Genomic DNA, 18,915 nt, shown 5'->3' with positions numbered 1-18,915 from the left:
CTGACTTATATAAGCTGGAAGTTTTTAACATGATGGTTAGTGCTAGGTTTTTGTAGTGAAATGAGGAGGTATTGTAGAGATAACTCCTCATTTCAACTAAATGAATCAGCTGTTCCTCATCCATAACAACGTGTCCTACAGTGCTTTCAACGTGAGCAACAGGAAGTAAATAGAAATAGGGCATCCAACAAAGCAGCCCTTATGGATGAATCCTGAGCTCCATCAGAGCTGTCAGGACATTTTTATTTTAAGTAGCCTAGCTAAAAGTCCAAGATAAGCCTAAAACTTCTGAAATTAATCCTGCATCCCTGATTAGTGGTAATTGTGACAAAAATAAACCTAGATGAGAATTATAATAGTTTGTGTAACTTAGTTTTATTTAGTGGAGTCATAGGTAACATTAACTTTTACATTAGTTTACCTTGCAGCACTCACCTATGGAATTATATTTGTGCCTCATTCCTGAGCATGTGTTGGGTCATTCTGAACACCTGATAGCGGAGGATCACATGTGTTATACTGTGCTTTACTGCCAACAGTAAATGTTGCTGCTGACTTTATCAGCATCTGACTTATATAGGCTGGAAGCTGTTAGAATGACCAGTGTTTGATGGTTAGTGCTGATCTTGACAGGGCTAGATTATCAATTGGGCAAAGGTGGCACAGCAGTGATAACTTTATGCATGTGGCACAGCATTTACACACATGGCACAGCAGTGGTAATTTCATCCATTGCCATCTTCACTGTTATGCAATTTTGGACAGTAAGATGATTCCCACTTCTTTACAAACTGGATCAACCATAATGTGTAATGTACAGTGTTTAGACAAGCTGTTTTTAAGAAATTCATTTGTAGATACATGCAACAACAAATATATTTATTCATCAACATATAGAATAGTGATAAACCTAGACCAAGTTATCATCTTTTCCAGGAGCTGTGGCTGGGACTCGCTCACATGTGACAAATTAACACATGGGTGCAGGGGAGCTGCCTACATGAGCACAGGGAATGTGATGGGACTAAGCAGTGGCTTGTAAGAGTAAGTAAGTTTGATTATTTTAGGCCATATTCACATGCTCATAGCACAAAATAATTCATCTTATTAATGTAATGGATGAAATCCCCATTATTGTTCTAAATGTATAAACAATCTGCTCCAAAAGTGAATAAACGGTGAAATGAGTCCCCACTTTTCACTTACTTTTGGAGGGGCCTACATAATCATGGATTTATGCTACATATAAGGACTAATGGGGACTGATAAGTTGTCTTTTGATTAATTACTATTAAGGAAAAAGATAAATCCAGATATCGAATTTGGTGTGAAGAAGGGAATTTATTTTAAAAAATAGAAGATGGCAATATCAGAAGCACAGTATACTCTGGATTCAGCTCAGTCAAATTGAATCCCCGGCATTGTAGTATTTACACTTGTATACATTTTTCAAAAATACTTGTAAATTGTAGTAATCAATAGCTGGCATTTCCTGATGGCCGAGACAATGTCTAGGAATATATATTGTTGGATCTGGGAGGAACAGGGACCAATAACCAGACAGTGAGGTAGTCTCATAAAAGAGTTCATCTAGAATGCTAATATCTGAGGGTTATTAACATTCACAGGTGAACGAAGGAGGCTTGAATTCGAGCTCTGACTCCCTCAATCAGCCACTTTTCACAAAATATAATACACAATAATGACAAAAGACTTCTCTTTAAAAATATAACAGTATTTATTAAACATTGTGTTTTCCAAGTATGTCAACTGCAAAGCCCCAGCAAGAAGGAAACGTAGACATGAATGACAGAAATGTAAAGATCTTAAGCTACAGAATTTTCATAGATATTTACGTTGCTATGCATGCAGTTCCAACCAACCATAGAATCTAATGGACTATTTTTTAGCAGAAGCAATAAAATCAGTTTTAAATCAATAAAATCAGTTTTAAATCAATAAAATCAGTTTTAAATCAATATTTTGTCTCAGATTATTGATTTTAGTAAATAGCCATGTAATAAGCAAGTGATTCAAGACCTGCACCACCCTGTCAGGATTCTTTTCACAATAATAACCCGCTCACTGTACATTATCCCTTACATTAAACATGAAAAGCAACAATCTAAATAACTCCAAAAAATTTTATAAGCCACAGAACAGGGTGAACTATTTTTCTTATTTATGGACCTATATATGGTTCTGTATGTCTCACCTCCAAAACCACCAAGGAGAAGAAAGTCAAAAAAATTATCCCCTTTCTGCTAACAGTAACACTTGCAACAGACACATTTCTACATGACCACAGTGCCAACACATTAGGCATATAACTTTGTTAATGCAGAAATTGAATGTGTCTGAATGTATAAAGTTTCACTCAACACATAGCAAGCAGTGATCATCCGTTACCAGTAATAGGAAATGTCTTTCACCACAGTGGCCAAGAAGAGATGTTAACAACAGGTAAACGAGGATACCGGTGAAACAACAACAAAATAGGGAGTATGCCTTGTGGAAGCCTGGATACAAAGAAGTTAAGCATTAACATATTTGGCATTGCATCACCATCAGGTAAAGGTAAAAAAAAACATTATTAGATGACAAACCAAGAGGAAAACACCATGAACACCCACCTGCAAAGCTGTGCTTATGCCGTACACAACTAAAGGTAGGTGGAGGTCACAATCGTCGTGGGTGTCGTTAACATATTTACTCAAAGCACACTTTATATTTTGATTTGGTCTTTCATCCTTAACATTCCAAAGGAGGTAAGAAATATATTTAATAATCTTTTTTCTTTCAAAAGTCACAAGACAGGTATGAATTACATAAAAAAAGAAAAATTTCATTACCTGCCTGTTTGTCTGGGGGTGATACGCACCAGAGACTGAATGTTCTATTCTGAGAATGTGGAAGATTTTCTCATTTAACTATGGATGGTTCAGTAACAGGAATAGTTACAGTGGTTCTGACAATGATGAATTATTTTATGTAGGGGAAAAAATTAGCAAGAAGAAAGAAGGCTATCAATGTGTTAAAAAAGATAATAATAGCTAATAAACAAGTTAAGATAGATGCAACAAAATTATACCCATATTAAAATGAACAAACTATACTTTATAAGGGTTAGTACTTTATATTGTAATTATTGTAAGTATTTATTTGTATTTTTATGCAGAGAGCATGTTTTTAATGGTACCTCATTGACGAACTCCTTGCCTTGGTCAGTAATGATTTTCCTGACCATGCCAAAAGAATACATCTTGCCCACAAAGGCTGCAGACACTTCAGTTGCATTCTTTGAGGGGCTCAGCAGCAAACCACTTGCATACTTGCCAAATGAGCTTACCTTTAATTATAAAGTTTGAAGAGGCATGGTGCATTTCACTTTGCTCCATCCTGGATATGCTGGGGGGAACACACCATTAGAGATGTAATCTCTCAAAAGCTGATAATACTTGAAATCAATTTTTTATTGATGCTGTAGTTATCGAGCAGTGACACAAGACTGTCAGACTCAACTCTAATGTTGTTTGCCCAAGTGGAGTTGCTGTACTTCGCTGTCGAAGATGGTGGACCCGCTCACACATACACGGTGCAGATTGGGCAATGATGCAAATTGGGCAGTGACCATGGATATATTATAAGAGCTGGATACCGGACTAAAAATGGCGCCCATTCAGTTCCATAGGAACTGCTCGGCTGGCGCATACAAGCCCCCAGGAACAGCGCCGGGCTGTGAAGCCGACATAGCAGCCGAACCGTATAATTAAAAAAGACTTTTTCCCATACACTTACATTGTGAAAGAGATGTCTGTAAATCAGTGGGTAAGTTTTTTTTAGCATCACAACCCCTGCAAAATGACTTGTGAAATGTCTCACTGTCAGAATTTGATCCATTCAGTCTGATCGCATTTCAAAAGTCTAGAAGAGCCGCACGATTAAATCATCTTATCCGCATTCAAGTTAGCTGGAGGGCTAAACTGGAAGTAGCCAGTTCGGTGAAAGTCACTAGTGCGCTTGCTCTATGGGCCCAATGATTCCAGAAGATCTGGGTAATTTTATATCCGGAAGTCGAACTTTTTTGGCTTCATGTGCCACTGAGCAACTTTCATAGGAATGAACAGGGCCCCACCTCCAACACTGTATCCAGTTCTCTTTACACATCCATTAGCGCATACTCCAAAAAAAGTTTCTAGCTTACGAGTTTCCTTTTGCATAATGTGGCCCACTGAATATGCGCAGTAGTGTTTCCCCACCTGCGAGTTCCCGCTCGGCCCATAGACTTTGCATAATACAAAGGGTCATTTTTTAGCTTGTTTGCAGTTGGAAGTGTCCTATAAACAGTTTTGTAGACGTCTCTTTTAAAATGGTGGTCTATGGGGAAAATGCTTTTTGGGCCGAAGGGGGATTTTTTGCTGCAATACCGCAAATGACCACTGGGAAAAATTGGCTGCAAGGCTGAGTGGTGGCACTCTATCCAGCTCTTATTATACATCCATGGCAGTGACAGCTTCAAAACAGTAGTTCACCAAACCAATGGGTGACGTCACAGTGACTACGTCTATATTTTTTACAGTCTATGGTCTAACCAAGTCTCGCTCAAGGAGAAGTCTCACTCTGAAATCTCGCGAGTGTGATAATAAAGTATAGGTACATTTTTTCCAAGTTTGTCTTAAAACAATGCTCACATGTACATTAAAAGAGTTACTATTGCTTGTAATTGTTGAGGAATAAAATCCACAGTCCTCGTCCTGCGCAAAAGTATGAGACCATAGTCCACTAAATATAGTGAAGTAAATTATCTGTGTTTTTACAACAGTGTAACTGAACATTGACATTTGAATTAACATTTAAATGAGAGAAAATAGCCATTTGATGCTTTAAAGACTAATATGTTACATGAAGACAAGTACTGTATGTTAACATTCTTTGTAAATCTGATTTAATTAATTTACCATATCTGGATATGATTAATGTCATTTTGATTATGGTGTGATATTGACTAAATTGTTTCTTGGCTACTGCAATTTCAATAAAATTCTATCTGGATTTAATCCATGAAAAAGACTCAACTGACTCCATCAAGACAGTTATATTGTGACGTCTCAGTGCACATATTCGTGGGTGTGATTTGTTACACTGGAACTTTTATGAAGAGAAGAGAGACAGCAGGAAGACTCTTAACTCTGCAGCTTCATTTCAGCAGCAGTACTCATTCTGCACTCTATAAACCAAACATGGAAAACAACTTTGGTAAGTTGTGATAGAATTGTTTACATGTCTGTAGTACATTATCTGAAGATCTGAAATGTTCTGGTGTTATCATTGCATTAACATGTGTCACAGGTGATCCGATCACAAGCGAACAGCTCTAAGTACGTCTGGTTACACCTGGTATTAACATGCGTCTTGAGTGATCACTTGTGATCGGATCTCACTTCCCCGCTCTATATGTAAATAAACATGTACATCATTTCTGTTTGCAAAGACCAGATGCATTGTTGGGGGGCGGCTGTGGCTCAGGAGGTAGGTAGAGCGGGTCGTCCACTAATCGGAAGATCGGTGGTTCGATTCCCGGCTCCTCCAGTCCACATGCCGATGTGTCCTTGGGCAAGACGCTTAACCCCAAATTGCTCCTGATGGCTGTGCCATCAGTGTATGAATGTGTGTGAATGGTTAGTTTCCTCTGATGGGCAGGTTGGGACCTTGCATGGTAGCCCCTGTACCCATTCAGCGTCTGAATGTGTGTGAATGGGTGAATGTGATTCGTAGTGTAAAAAGCGCTTTGAGTGGTCGGAAGACTGGAAAGGCGCTTTACATTGTTGTTTTCAACCGGCGGGAGGAGCAGGGGTCCATGTACCTTCCGTCCAAAGCTGTGTTCAATTTGTTTGATAACAGGATAAGCAAGTATACAATGCATTGTGTGCCCTCACGAAAATCAAATGCCCATCCTATTGATTTGCTCTAGCGCCGCGTCTGAACATATATATGCAGTGATCTCCCCGTAGTTGTGTCTCCACATTGAGAGACTGTGCGCATTTACGCACAAGACAAAGCAGCATAACTTCATTGATTGTTTAAATCTCCGACACGCAGACAGGATCAGTCAAGATCCAATGTTAATTAATGTTCCGTGTTCTTCTACACAGCCAATAGGTCATCTGTTACACACACAGTCCAGGTTCATACAGCGAAACTGTTTGGAGTAAAGCAGCCGTCTCCCGATAAATCCTGAGCTCCATTATGTTGAGCCGCGCAGCAAAACTATAAACTGAAGTTATTAATTTAACAGGTCAGAGGAAACTATCCAGCAACATTTAGCTTCTGAAATGTTTTTTTAGACAGGCAAGTTAAAAACAATTTATTCTCTGTTTTTAGTTTAATTTCTATTCTAATTGTCGATTTGAAGATGAAAACGGGTTAGGGAAACAGGGAAAACAGTAAAAACGGGAGGTTGTCCTTTCATCCACAAAAACGGAAAAGCAAAACAATGCATTATTTATCCTGTAAGAAAACAAGTTGAACACAGGAGACAACAATTCAATTCCTGTGCCTAGTCTGCAGGAAAACAGAGGACGTCAGTTGAGTGGGCGGTCCCACTCAACTGACGGCCCAGACCGCTTCTAATTTTTTTTTTTTTTTTTTGATACTGTTGACAAGACATAGTGGGAAGGGGGAAAAAAGACAAATCAAGCAAATAGACAAACAAACAAAAATAATGACAAACAACAGCAATGACAACATCATATTACAATGAAAAATATAGTAAATGTAGAAAGCATCTAAGCAATATGGATTGATTGTGGGAAAGGGGAAGGGGGGGTGAGTGAATGAAAGCGAGAAAAGAAGAGAGAGAGAGGAGGGGAAGAAAGGGAGAGGGAGAAAGAAAAAGTGAGAGCGTCAATAATTATTATAATAATAATGATAATAATAACAATACAACAATATAATGTAATAATGATAATAGTCTTGTTTGATAGTATACTGTGGCGGCGGTAGCAGCAGAGGCAGCCACAATAACAGTGAAATGGGTTAAATAATTAGCTATTTATATAAATTTATATGAATTTATATCTATTTGAGTGTATATCAATTAAATTAATTTAATATGGCTATGGGGGGTGGAGCCAAACACACAGAGTCCAAGGAGGGGAGGTCACCATCACCCTCCCACACGACAGCCAGCCCCCCCAGCAACACAGCCACAGCCCAGGGACCAGACCAGCTGAGACCAGCTAAGGGGTATTCCTCCTGTAGTATTTGTTTGTTTTTTGCTTCTCTCCCCTTTTCCCCTTCTCTGTCTTTTGTTGTTTGTTTGTTTGCTTGTCTGTATTGGAGACGGTCCAAACCTAGTCCAGCTGGACCACTCTCAGACCTTTTGGGAGAGAGTTTGTCCAGTGGAAGGTGACCATATATATATATATATATATATATATATATATATATATATTTTTTTTTTTTTTTTTTTTTTTTTTTTACTACAAGAGGGGTAGGGGTGGAGGTGCCACAGCCAGTTACCTCCCGCCGCTCTCGCCAAGGACCGTGGACATACCACCGGAGGGCAAGGAGTCGGGAGAGGCGGGCGCCCCCCACGCCCCGCATGGCTCCACCCCCTACCGCCCTGCAAATGAGACTTTACCCGGACTTACGACTGCCTCTACCTCCACCGCCACCACTCTCAAGGACTAGAACAACAGCAGTAATAATAATAATGATAATAATGATTATGATAATAATAATAACATCAACAGCAACAACAATAATAATAATAGTGTAATTGATCATATCTGGAATAACAATAATAGTGATAATAATAATAATAGTATAATTCATAGTATCTGGCATAAATGACAATAGTAGTGATAGCAATAATAATAATAATAACAATAATGATAAAGATAGTTAGTTTCTAAACAACAATAATTAGCCTATCATGACACATGTTGATGATATATATGTATAACTGGAATGAGGGAGGGAAGAAGTAAAACAAAGAAATAAAAACAAAAACGAACAAACAAAACAACAACAAAAAAAGGATGGAAAGGAAAAGTGAATTAAATTAAATAATAATAATAATAAAATAAATAGATAAAAAAAAAATTTAATTGTCTGTTGTTGGTTGGGTATGTGGTCTGATATGTGGTCATGTACGTGGCTCTGGTTTTGGTTATTGATTTGGATTGGATTCTGGGTGGAGTTTTAGGTGATTAATGAATACGGTCCATGTTTCCTCAAAGGATGATATATTGTTTGTTTTGCAAGCTTTTATTTTTTCTATTGAGATGTGTTCTGAGAGTAAATTGGTCCAGTGAGTGATATGGCAGGAATGTTTGGATTTCCAGTTTTGAAATATTATTTTCTTGGCGATAGTTAGAGAAATCAATAACAGGGTTTTGTGTTTAGTTGGGATTGTGATATGTGTCAAGTGTCCCAGCAAGCAGAGCGATGGGGATGCTGAGATTCTGCAGCCCAAGATACTCAATAGTTTTTCTGTGACTGTTATCCAAAATGAAAAAACTGGCTGGCAAGACCAAGTGGCATGAAAATAATCATCTATGTGACCCAAGGTGCATTGTGAACAGATATCTGTATCGTTCAATCCCATTTTAAACATTTTTCCTTGAGTGATGTGTATTCTGTGGATGGTTTTATATTGTATTAGTTGTAAATTTGTATTGGTAGTCATGGAGAAGATGTTTTCATTGGTTTGTATCCAGAAATCGGGGTTGGGAGATAGAGCCAGGTCCTTTTCCCATTTTGTGGTTGGGAGTGTTATGGAGGTGTCTGTCAATGAAAGAAGTATGTAAATTTTTGAAATTATTCTTTTGGGGTTTGTAATTTTAAAGATTTCTTCGCTTAATTTGGAAGGCTGTAATGTGTTATTACCTCTGGATACGTGTATTGAATGATATGAACTGGTTATTTTCAAATAAGTGGTGGAGGTGAGTGATTCCTTTTTGGTGCCATGATGGAAAGTGAACAGAAGTTGGAAGTGCAGATTGTGCCAAATCGGGGTGAACCTACATGGTGCTAGTGATGATTTGGTGATTTTGTGGGCTTTCTACCAGGCTGTCAGAGTTGAGGAGATTGTGATGTTCTTGTAGTAATCTTGTTTCTTGATTGATTGTGGTAGGAATGGGAGGTCTGTGAGTGAAGTGGTTTTACATTGATTTTGTTCTATCTGTAACCTTGGTGTACTGTGATTATCTTTATGTATCCATTTGAGTAAATATTGTAGTTGATTTGATAAGAAGTAATGAAGGAAGTTTGGTGCTTCAAGGCCGCCCTGTGATTTTGTGCTCTGTAATGTTGAAAGTGAGATTCTTGTTTTGTTTTGTTTTTCCAGTAGAATTGAGTTGTTAAAGAGTTTAAAGTTTGGAACCAGTTGTCAGTGGGGGTAATGGGAAGTAATGAAAATAGGTAGTTGATTTGTGGAAGGGTTTTCATTTTATCTGTTGCAATGCGTCCAATAACAGTAAGTGGTAACTTGGTCCAGCGTTTAAAATCATCGTCTATGTTTTTCAGCAGAGGGGTGTGAGGTTAAACAACTCTGACAGCCTGGAGGAAATATTAATGCCTAAGTATTTGATATTACCAATGTGGAGTGGGAGAGAGGGATCTTGGGTTGCAGAATCCCAGGCATTTGCGGTCAAAGGTAGAATAGTGGATTTGTTCCAGTTTATTTTATAGTGTGAGATTGAGGAGAAGTTGTTGATTATTTTGAATGTTTCTTGTAATGATGTGAAAGGATTTTGTAGGTGTAGTAATAAATCATCTGCATATAAGCTAAGCTTATGTTCTGAATTAGTATATTGTATTCCTTTGATTTTATTGTTTTGTCGTATGGCTGTGGCGAGTGGTTCAATGAAAACTGCAAATAGAGATGGAGAGAGTGGACATCCTTGTCTGGTTCCCTGGTGGACTGTGAAGCTTGGTGAAGTGATCCCGTTTGTGATAACTGTGGCCCTAGGTGAAGTGTATAGTGTTTTAATCCAGTGGATGAATGACTCTCCGAAGCCAAACCTGTGGAGGGTGGAAAATAAAAAAGTCCAGTTTAGTCTGTCAAATGCTTTTTCTGCGTCCAGTGATACAATTATGGTTTTGTTGTGTTTTTGCTGTGATGTATTGATCAAATTAAAAAGTCTACAGATATTGTCTGAAGCGTGTCTATTTTTGATGAAGCCTGTCTGGTCGGGATGGATTATAAGTGGAATGACTGTTTCTATTCAGGTTGCCAATGTTTTTGTAATGATTTTGAGGTCTGTATTAATTAGTGATAGGGGGCGATAACTGGAGGGGTGGGTTGGGTCCTTATTGGGTTTTAAGAGTAATGTCATTATGGCGGTGCTCATGTGGGTGGGTATATTGGAGGTAGTTTTAATTTCTGTAGTTACTCTGAAGAATAGTGATGATAATATGTTCCAGAAATGTTTGTAGAATTCTGCAGGAAAACCATCTGGTCCAGGTGATTTATTGTTTGGCATTTTGAGCAGAGCTTTATGTAATTCTTCGAGGCTGAGTGGTGAATCTAAAAGGTGGGCTAAATCTGATGGTATTGTTGGTAGGTCCAGATTACTTAAAAAAGTGTCTATTTCTGGTTGACTGGGTTTGTAATTTGAGGAGTAAAGGTTGCTATAAAATTTATGAAATATATCATTGATTTCTTGTGGATTATGTGTGACTGTACCTGTGCAATTGAGTATAGATGGGATTATTGCTTTTTCTTTTTTGTGTTGTAATAGATTAGCCAAATATTTACTTGATTTATTACTGTACTGAAAGTTTTCATATTCAAGCTGTTGGATAATGAATTGTGTTTTCTTGTATATGATGCTTTCCAATTGAGTTTTAAGTTGAGCTAATTCATTTTGTTTTTGTTCACAGGGATTGCTGGTTAGTTGGTGTATTAGGTGTTTGATTTTTGTTTCTAAGCTAGTTTCTTGTTCCTGTTGCTGTCGTTTCTTATGTGATGAATATGAAATGATTATTCCTCTGATGACTGTTTTTCCTGTTTCCCATAAGAGTGATGGTGAGATCTCTGGAGAGTCACTCATCTCAAGAAAGGATGGCCACTCTTTCTGAATTAATGTTATGAAATCTGGATCCTCCAAGAGTGATGTATTGAAACGCCATCTTGTGGGAGATTTAATACGTGTTTGAGTTTTTATTGATAAGGAAACTGGAGCGTGATCACTGATTATGATTGGATGGATTGTGTTTCCTTGGATGTGCTGGGAGAGTGAATTACTTACAAGAAAGAAGTCAATTCTGGAGAAAGATTGATGGAGAGGGGAAAAATATGAATATTGCCTGGATGATGGATTTTTCATTCTCCAACTATCGCCAAGTCCGAGTTCCTTCATGTATTGTTTAATTACTTCGGTTGAGTGCCAAGTTCTTGTGTTCCCGGGTGTGCTAGAGCGGTCGGTTGTAGGATTGATAACGGTGATGTTTGCTGAATTGTATAGTAAGGAGAAAAAAATATGGAAAAAGGATGGGTCATCATTGTTAGGGCCGTAAATGTTTGCAAATGTGAATGTTGTCTGATTAATAGATGCATTAACAATGATGAATCTTCCTTGTGGGTCAGTAATGGATGAGTTATGGATGAATGGGATGTTTTTATTGACTAAGATCGAAACTCCTCTTTGTTTTGTGTTGAGTGTGGATGAGAATATTTTATCAAATTGTTTGAGTCTAATATATTGTAATTCAGGGTTTGTAAGGTGGGTTTCTTGCATAAAACATAAATCAGCCTTTAATTTTATGAGATGATTGATGACTTTGATTCTTTTAGTCTGTGTACGAAAGCCATGTACATTCCACGTTACCAGGTTGAGTGTCTGCATGGTTATGTGTTTGGTTTATCTTGTTTTGAATGAAGCATAAAGAAGAAGCCAGTGAAGGAGGGGGGAGGAAAAGGGTGGGGGGAGTCAAGTTTCGAGCTGGTTGCTATAACTGCCTTAGACTGTCTAGACATAACGGTGAATGGTGACAACAACATAACATGTAAACATTAACACACACACACACACACACACACACACACACACACACACACAAGCGCACACAAAAAAATGAAAATTACGAGAGAGAGGTAGATTTTTTAACTCCTCTGTAGGGTAACGCAGGCGGTTTCCTTATTACAGAGGAGTGAGGTCGGGAGTGAGGCTTTCGGTCAGATAATCAGGGTTGTTACAGTTAAATGTATGAGTCTATTACTGTTTTTTCAGAAGAGCCATGTCGTGATTTTGGAGTTGCGACATAGTTGTCCGTCGATATACAGTTTGTCTACTATGATTGATGCACGTCTGTTGTTTTGTCTGTTTTCTTTGAGAATGGGGTACAGTACTTTCCGGTGTTCGTTTATTTCATGTGGGTATTGTTCGTTGAGTCCAAATGATGTTCCTTTGAGTTCCCTTCCTCTGCTTCTGACCAGTTCTTTTTGTTCGAAATGTTCGAATTTTGCGATGATAGGCCGGGGTCCTTTGGTTGATGGTTTTCCGAGGCGGTGTACTCTGTGGAAAGTGATGGGGGGGGGGGGGGATTTTCAGTTGAGTTTTCATGAAGTTTTTTATGAGGTTTTCTGGGTTGTCGGGTGTTTGTTCAGAGATGCCAGAGAAGATGAGATTGTTGCGCATAGAACGGGTTTGTAAATCCAACATAGTTTCTTTCAGAATCTTATTTTCTTTGGAGATGGCATGTATTTGTTCGTCGAGAGTTTTAACAGTGGTTTGTAATTCCTGGTTGATTTTTTGTAGTACAAAAAACCCAGACCGCTTCTGAATGTGGTGATCAGATCTCATTGCGTCTTCAGTGCATATTGGGTGCGTTCACACCTGTAATTAGAGCTGTCCACGTGTGATCAGATCACCCGAGACACATGTTAATGCCAGGTGTTAACAGTCTCTTTAATGAGAATATTGGATATTTTCATCTGAGTATAATCCATATAATATTACATACATAATATTTATCTTGTTTCCTTAAGTGTTTTTTCTTTCTTTGTTGATGTTTTTGCTTAAAATAACTGCTGACATATCCTATCAATGGCTTTACAGTTAAGAGGATCTCTTGTTAATGGTGGAGTTTACTTGCTAGAATACCAAAGCTGGTTGGTTGTGGTTTTTAGAAAATATTCCAATTATAATAAGGAATAAAAGTGAAAGGACTATAAAGAAAAATTCTGAGTAAAAGTGAGAAACAAAGGCGCAAACTATTTGTATTGAGCAACTACACCTTGGGAACAAATCTGTTTTTAAACTCAAACGCAAAAATATTAACACTTGACTGTTTCAAAGGAGATCAAAATAACATTTGCCTCTATCATGAGAGATGTATTTAATAAAGTAGATTCCCACCCTGATGCCAATGACTTGTTCAAGTCTTGTATGAATACCCAGAGTGCCAATACATATCTAATGCTTATCATTCTTCTACTCAGGACCCATCAGAAGAAATGACACGGAGCTGAGGATGGTGATGGTGGGGAAGACTGGAATTGGGAAGAGCGCCACTGGAAACACCATCCTGGGACGACAGTTCTTTAAATCAAAGTTCAGTGCTAAATCTATGACTGCAGACTGTTCTAAGGGCAAAGCTGTGGTGTATGGACAACAGGTTGCTGTTATCGACACCCCAGGCCTGTTTGACACCAGGTTCGGCATAGATAAAACAACTAAAGATATCTCCCAGTGCATCTCTTATGCTGCTCCTGGACCCCATGTCTTCCTGGTGGTCATCAGGCTGGGAAGATACACAGATGAGGAAAAGCAGACAGTGCAGAGGATTCAAGAAATCTTTGGCCAGGCTGCAGACAGATACAGCATGGTGCTCTTTACTCATGGTGATCTTCTTGAAGATATCACTATTGAGAAGTTCTTGCATGGAAGTTCAGACCTGCAGGAACTCGTAGCCAGATGTAACAACCAGTACCATGTCTTCAATAATAAACTGAAGGATGGTGCTCAGGTCATCGAGCTGCTCCACAAGATCAGAAATATAGTCCAGAAGAACGGAGGAAGCCACTACACCAACGAGATGTTCCAAGAGGCCGAGAGAGCAATTGAGAAGGAGAAACAACGCATCCTTAAAGAGAAAGAAGAACAAATACGCAGAGAACAAGAGGAACTGGAGAGGAAACTAAAGGAAAAATATGAAAAAGAGATGAAGAAAATGAATGCCCAACTCCAGGCTGACAGAGAGAGGGAGAAGAAAGAGAGAGAGGAGGAGAGGAAGAGGGAGAAGGAGGAGATGAATGAGGAGAGGAAGAGAGAGAGGGAGGAGAGAGAGACAGAGAGAAAGAGAGAGAGAGAGGAGAGAGAAAGGGAGATGACAAACATGATGAATAAACTAAAGGAACAGCATGACAGAGAACTCAGAGAGGAAAGAGAAAGGTTGCAGTACAGACATGACAATGAAGCCAGAGATGAAGCTGAGGGGTTTAATCCACTATATCATCTGGTAACCGCTGGCAAAATGATACTTGGAGGAATTATACAATTGGGGAGGGTATTTGGGAGCTTGTTCAAATAGTTCAGAACTAGAATTGTCCTGAATCAATACAGCTGTATTACTGATACTGATACAGTTAGTCCAAGGCAGACACTTTTTTTTTTTTTGGATGTTAGTTTCTTAAAATAGAAGGGGGAAGTCAGATTGATCTTAAATAATGTTCATATATTTAGTAACTACTCCTCATGCTCTCTTTTGTTGGATGATCACTTTTGCCAACTGAAGTATTTTTAACCAGTTTAAATGTTGCCTATGGGATTCCAAATTGTCAATTTGGTGTCACAGATGTTATGCTTGAAGTTTTAGTTGCACGTGCAGGATTTCATGACCTGAGAATTTCATTATTTAATCTGCCTTCAGATTGTTCTGAGACACTGGTAGAACTGCAGTGTAAGAGCTGTGAATGGAGATATAAAGTTGTCTGTCTGTGTAACTTTTGCTTTTTCCCAACTTTATCTTCTTGCCATATTCTTACAACATCTGCAAAACTTATTGTAAAAGCTTGTCTCATTATGAGTGATGGATTAATCACAGTTCTAAATCACTGTCTGTGATATATTAGACAAACAACATGTAATCATAGGATGCATATGAATGTAATAATTGAACTTAAATTAAACATGTTCATGATCACAATCTTTTCTTTTCTCTTTTTGTCTTTGGTTTACACATATCATAACATACAACTAGTTAATATCCAATGTCAATAAGACATTACATGGACTGCAATGTACACGTGTAATGTACTTTTGTTCTCATAAGCCTAAAAGCTCAACAATGTGGAGGTTTTGTCAATGCATTATGATGCATGTGCAGCCATTAAATATCAACAACAGATTTTTAAAACAAGGTTAGAAGGTCACAGGACCAAACAACATGCAAAAATACAGCATCAACATAGAAATTTCCACTATTTGTGCCTCTCCTCTAAAGTATAATATATCCTAATATATCTTAAAATGACTAAAATTATATAATGTGTAATGCATTTTATGAACTTTTAGACAGAAATATATCCTGTCATCTTTATCAGTTTCTATTTGGACATCATGTTGCCATTTAAGCCTAGAATTATCAGTATTTTCTCATTCTTATTCCTTAAATTGTGTTTCAGCTAATCTGAGAAAAATAAGCAGTGCCCCATAATAAACCAGAACTACCTGGAAAAATAAGAATAAATAAATAAACACCTAAAAAGTAAATAATGATCTATCTATCATGGTAAACTTTTCACTGCTACAATAGACAGCAGTCTGTGTATACAGAAGGTGCAGGAATTCTGGGAAAAGAGCAGGCTGGATGTAAGCAGAGCTTTTCAACAATAGACCATCTTTTCAAAGTCTTTGATTTATTTTTACGTTCACCAGGAGAAAAGAATTTGTGTTTTTGTAGATTACAAAGAAGTGATTGATCTCATAGACCGATCCTCTTCTGGTATTTGACTTTATCTCTGTTCCTCTTGTTTCTTTCATGTGTAACTATGTTCATATTCCTCCATGAGGGTCATCATGGAATGAAGTCTAAAGTCTAAAAGATAAAAAGAGAGCAAAAAGTCTTCTGTCTCTACATGGCTCTGCTGTTGAGAGAGCTCATGTTTCATGGCTTTGATTTTAGTTGCATTGTGACAACAGTAACATCTGTGTCATTTTTTATGACGTTTTATTAATTCTGGAATAACCCAGAACTATTCCAGTTTCACATTGTCTCCTTTAATGGATACAATTAAAAAGTGAAGAGAGTTTTTCTTCTGTATCTCACAGTTCAATAGTGATGAGCAAAACTATAAAGTGATTTATACAAGACCACATGGAGACCATAAATACGTCACTTCTTCCTCTGTTCATCTTCATCTTTTGATAGTTTTAAATGCAAAGTAAAAACATAATGACATGAGCATGTGTGTGTGTGTGTGTGTGTGTGTGTGTGTGTGTGTGTGTGTGTGTGTGTGTGTGTGTGTTTAAATACTATTGCATATAGTATATCAATGTCAGGATGAAGAGTAGGGACAGTAAAAAGGGGAGAAAGAGAAATTTTTAATACTGAGCAACAGACCCATGAAATGCATGTGCATCCACAAACATGTTGACACTTTTATTCTCTCTGCAGGGAGATTTGAGAGGAAAAACGTTGCACATTTAAAAACAAGTTAGATTAGATAGATTAGGTTTATTATTTCCTGCTCTTCAGCCATTAAGAGTGAATTTGACTGTTTCAGGGTATCCAAATCTAGTTGTAAGTAGCGTAAGTTCCTGAATAAGCACTCAACCAAACCACTCAAAATTTGAACCAGTGCCCAATTGCCTCGCCCAGTTGTTTAACTCCTCCAACTAACCTCAGCTGTTTTTCATATTTTTCCTGTAGTTTCCTCTCCAGTTCCTCTTGTTCTCTGCGTATTTGTTCTTCTTTCTCTTTGAGGATGCGTTTTTTCCCCTCCTCGATTGCTCTCTCGGCCTCTTGGAACATCTCGTTGGTGTAGTGGCTTCCTCCGTTCTTCTGGACTATATTTCTGATCTTCTGGAGCAGCTTGATGACCTGAGCACCATCGTTCAGTTTATTATTGAAGACATGGTACTGGTTGTTACATCTGGCTACAAGTTCCTGCAGGTCTGAACTTTTATGCAAGAATTCCTCAATAGTGGTATCTTCAAGAAGGTCACCACCAGTAAAGAGCACCATGCTGTATCTGTCTGCAGCATGGCCAAAGATTTCTTGAATCTTCTGCACTGTTTGCTTTTCCTCTTCAGTGTATCTTCCCAGCCTGATGACTACCAGGAAGACATGGGGTCCAGGAGCAGCATAAGTGATGCACTGGGTTATGTCCATAGTTGTTTTATCCATGCCAAACCTGGTGTCAAACAGGCCCGGAGTGTCGATAACAGCAACCTGTTGTCCATGCACCAGAGCTTTGCCCTTAGCACAGTCTACAGTCATAGACTTTGCACTGAACTTTGACTCAAAGCACTGTCGTCCCAGGATGGTGTTTCCAGTGGCGCTCTTCCCAATTCCAGTCTTCCCCACCACCACTATCCTCAGTTCATTATTTGTCATGCCAAATCCTGTGTAGAAGAATTTATAAGATTGAGTAAAAATCTACATCAAGTTGTACATATGCTCAGAAGTACATTGTACTTATACAAATATGGAGAAAAATAAAAATCTATTCATCTGCTTTGAAAGACAAAAAAGGAGGTGAGAGATTGTGAATAAATGAATCCTATACTACTATACTACTATGTAAAACCCAACAGTTTTTACGATGTGTGAAATTCACAACATTTCTTATGCAGAATCTTTAGTTGACATTAATGAATTCACTCATGCACTTCTCTGGCTGTCTTCTCATGATCTATCCATGACCATTTACAGGAAGAGGCAACAGTTCTTTCAACCTGCCCCACCTCTCAGCTGAAAGTGCAACTATATGGTGAAAACCTGTCCACCTGCCCAGACTGACACATTTGTTTGAAACTTTCTCAGATTTTAAAACAAAGTCTTTCCCCCCCAAAAACCAGTCAGGTTAAAAATTAACTATTTGTTTCTGTAACTTCAACAGCTCCAAAAGGCAGAAACAACATGCCAATACCAAAAAATATGAACTGTTTCCTCAGATTCCATAGAGCCACAAATCTTTAACATTTTTCTAATGACTAAGAAATTGATTGAAATTTTTTTAACTGAACTAACTAAAAGTACTCCAGAATTTGCAGTCTGTTTATGATCATGGAACTAGAGGTTAGGTCAGAAATACAAACTAATAAATGCCTTAATGTCTTGCAGTTCTACCCAGTATAAGTCTATAGAAGTATAAGTCTATCGGAGCTACAATAGTACACTATATACAATAAGATTCAGCAGTGATCACTGTTATATCACCATAAAATACTAGTTCTATGTAAAACATAGATACAGTAGTATCATGACTTACCTAAGTTGCTGGCCATGTTTGGGTTGTAATAGTTGCTGGCCATGTTTGGGTTGTAATAGTTGCCGTCCATGTTTAAGTTCAAGAATGCAGAGTAGATACTGCAGCTGAAGTGAAGACAAAGAGTGCAGAGTGTATCTGCTGCAGCTGCTTATAAGTGTACCAATGCACCAAACCACTCCCACAAGCTGCAAGTGAAACTAAACCAAGCCAATGATAAATTCTGCATACAGTCATGATAATAATAATAACTTAATATGTGTCCCAGTATCGCCTTCATTATATATGTGAAACAATCAGTAAAAATTTGCAGTTTTTCCCAATGACCATGTCTGTCCTCTTTCATTTGGTTAATTTAAATCTTCTGAAAGTCCCCACTGCTGTTTTACTTTTATTTTCTGTTTGAATACAGCTCTTAGAGAAAATGGTCAGCCTGTTCAGCACTGTCAGCTGACATCTATTTGTGTAGAGCT

General features: G+C 38.1%; 2 protein-coding genes across 2 annotated transcripts in view; one reads left to right on the top strand and one right to left on the bottom strand.

The window, feature by feature from the left end:
- LOC137179636 (GTPase IMAP family member 4-like) overlaps positions 1–18,624 on the bottom strand; it is a 38,093-nt gene extending 19,469 nt beyond the window's left edge. Inside the window, exon 1 of the mRNA XM_067584464.1 lies at positions 18,446–18,624. Within this exon, the coding sequence (XP_067440565.1) occupies positions 18,446–18,515 (70 nt within the window). The 5' untranslated portion in view covers positions 18,516–18,624. The remainder of the gene's footprint in view (positions 1–18,445) is intronic.
- LOC137179635 (GTPase IMAP family member 9-like) lies at positions 5,136–15,117 on the top strand. Its single transcript, XM_067584462.1, has 2 exons — positions 5,136–5,256; positions 13,451–15,117. Exons 1-2 carry the CDS (start codon positions 5,154–5,156, stop codon positions 14,539–14,541), a joined length of 1,194 nt encoding a protein of 397 aa, XP_067440563.1. The 5' UTR covers positions 5,136–5,153; the 3' UTR covers positions 14,542–15,117.
- Positions 18,625–18,915: the final 291 nt, after the last annotated feature.

The sequence above is a fragment of the Thunnus thynnus genome, chromosome 3 (assembly GCF_963924715.1).
Source record: "Thunnus thynnus chromosome 3, fThuThy2.1, whole genome shotgun sequence".
Classification (NCBI taxonomy): Eukaryota; Metazoa; Chordata; class Actinopteri; order Scombriformes; family Scombridae; genus Thunnus; species Thunnus thynnus.
The sequence above is the reverse complement of the archived record's forward strand: the minus strand, read 5'-3'. Positions and strand labels throughout refer to the sequence as shown.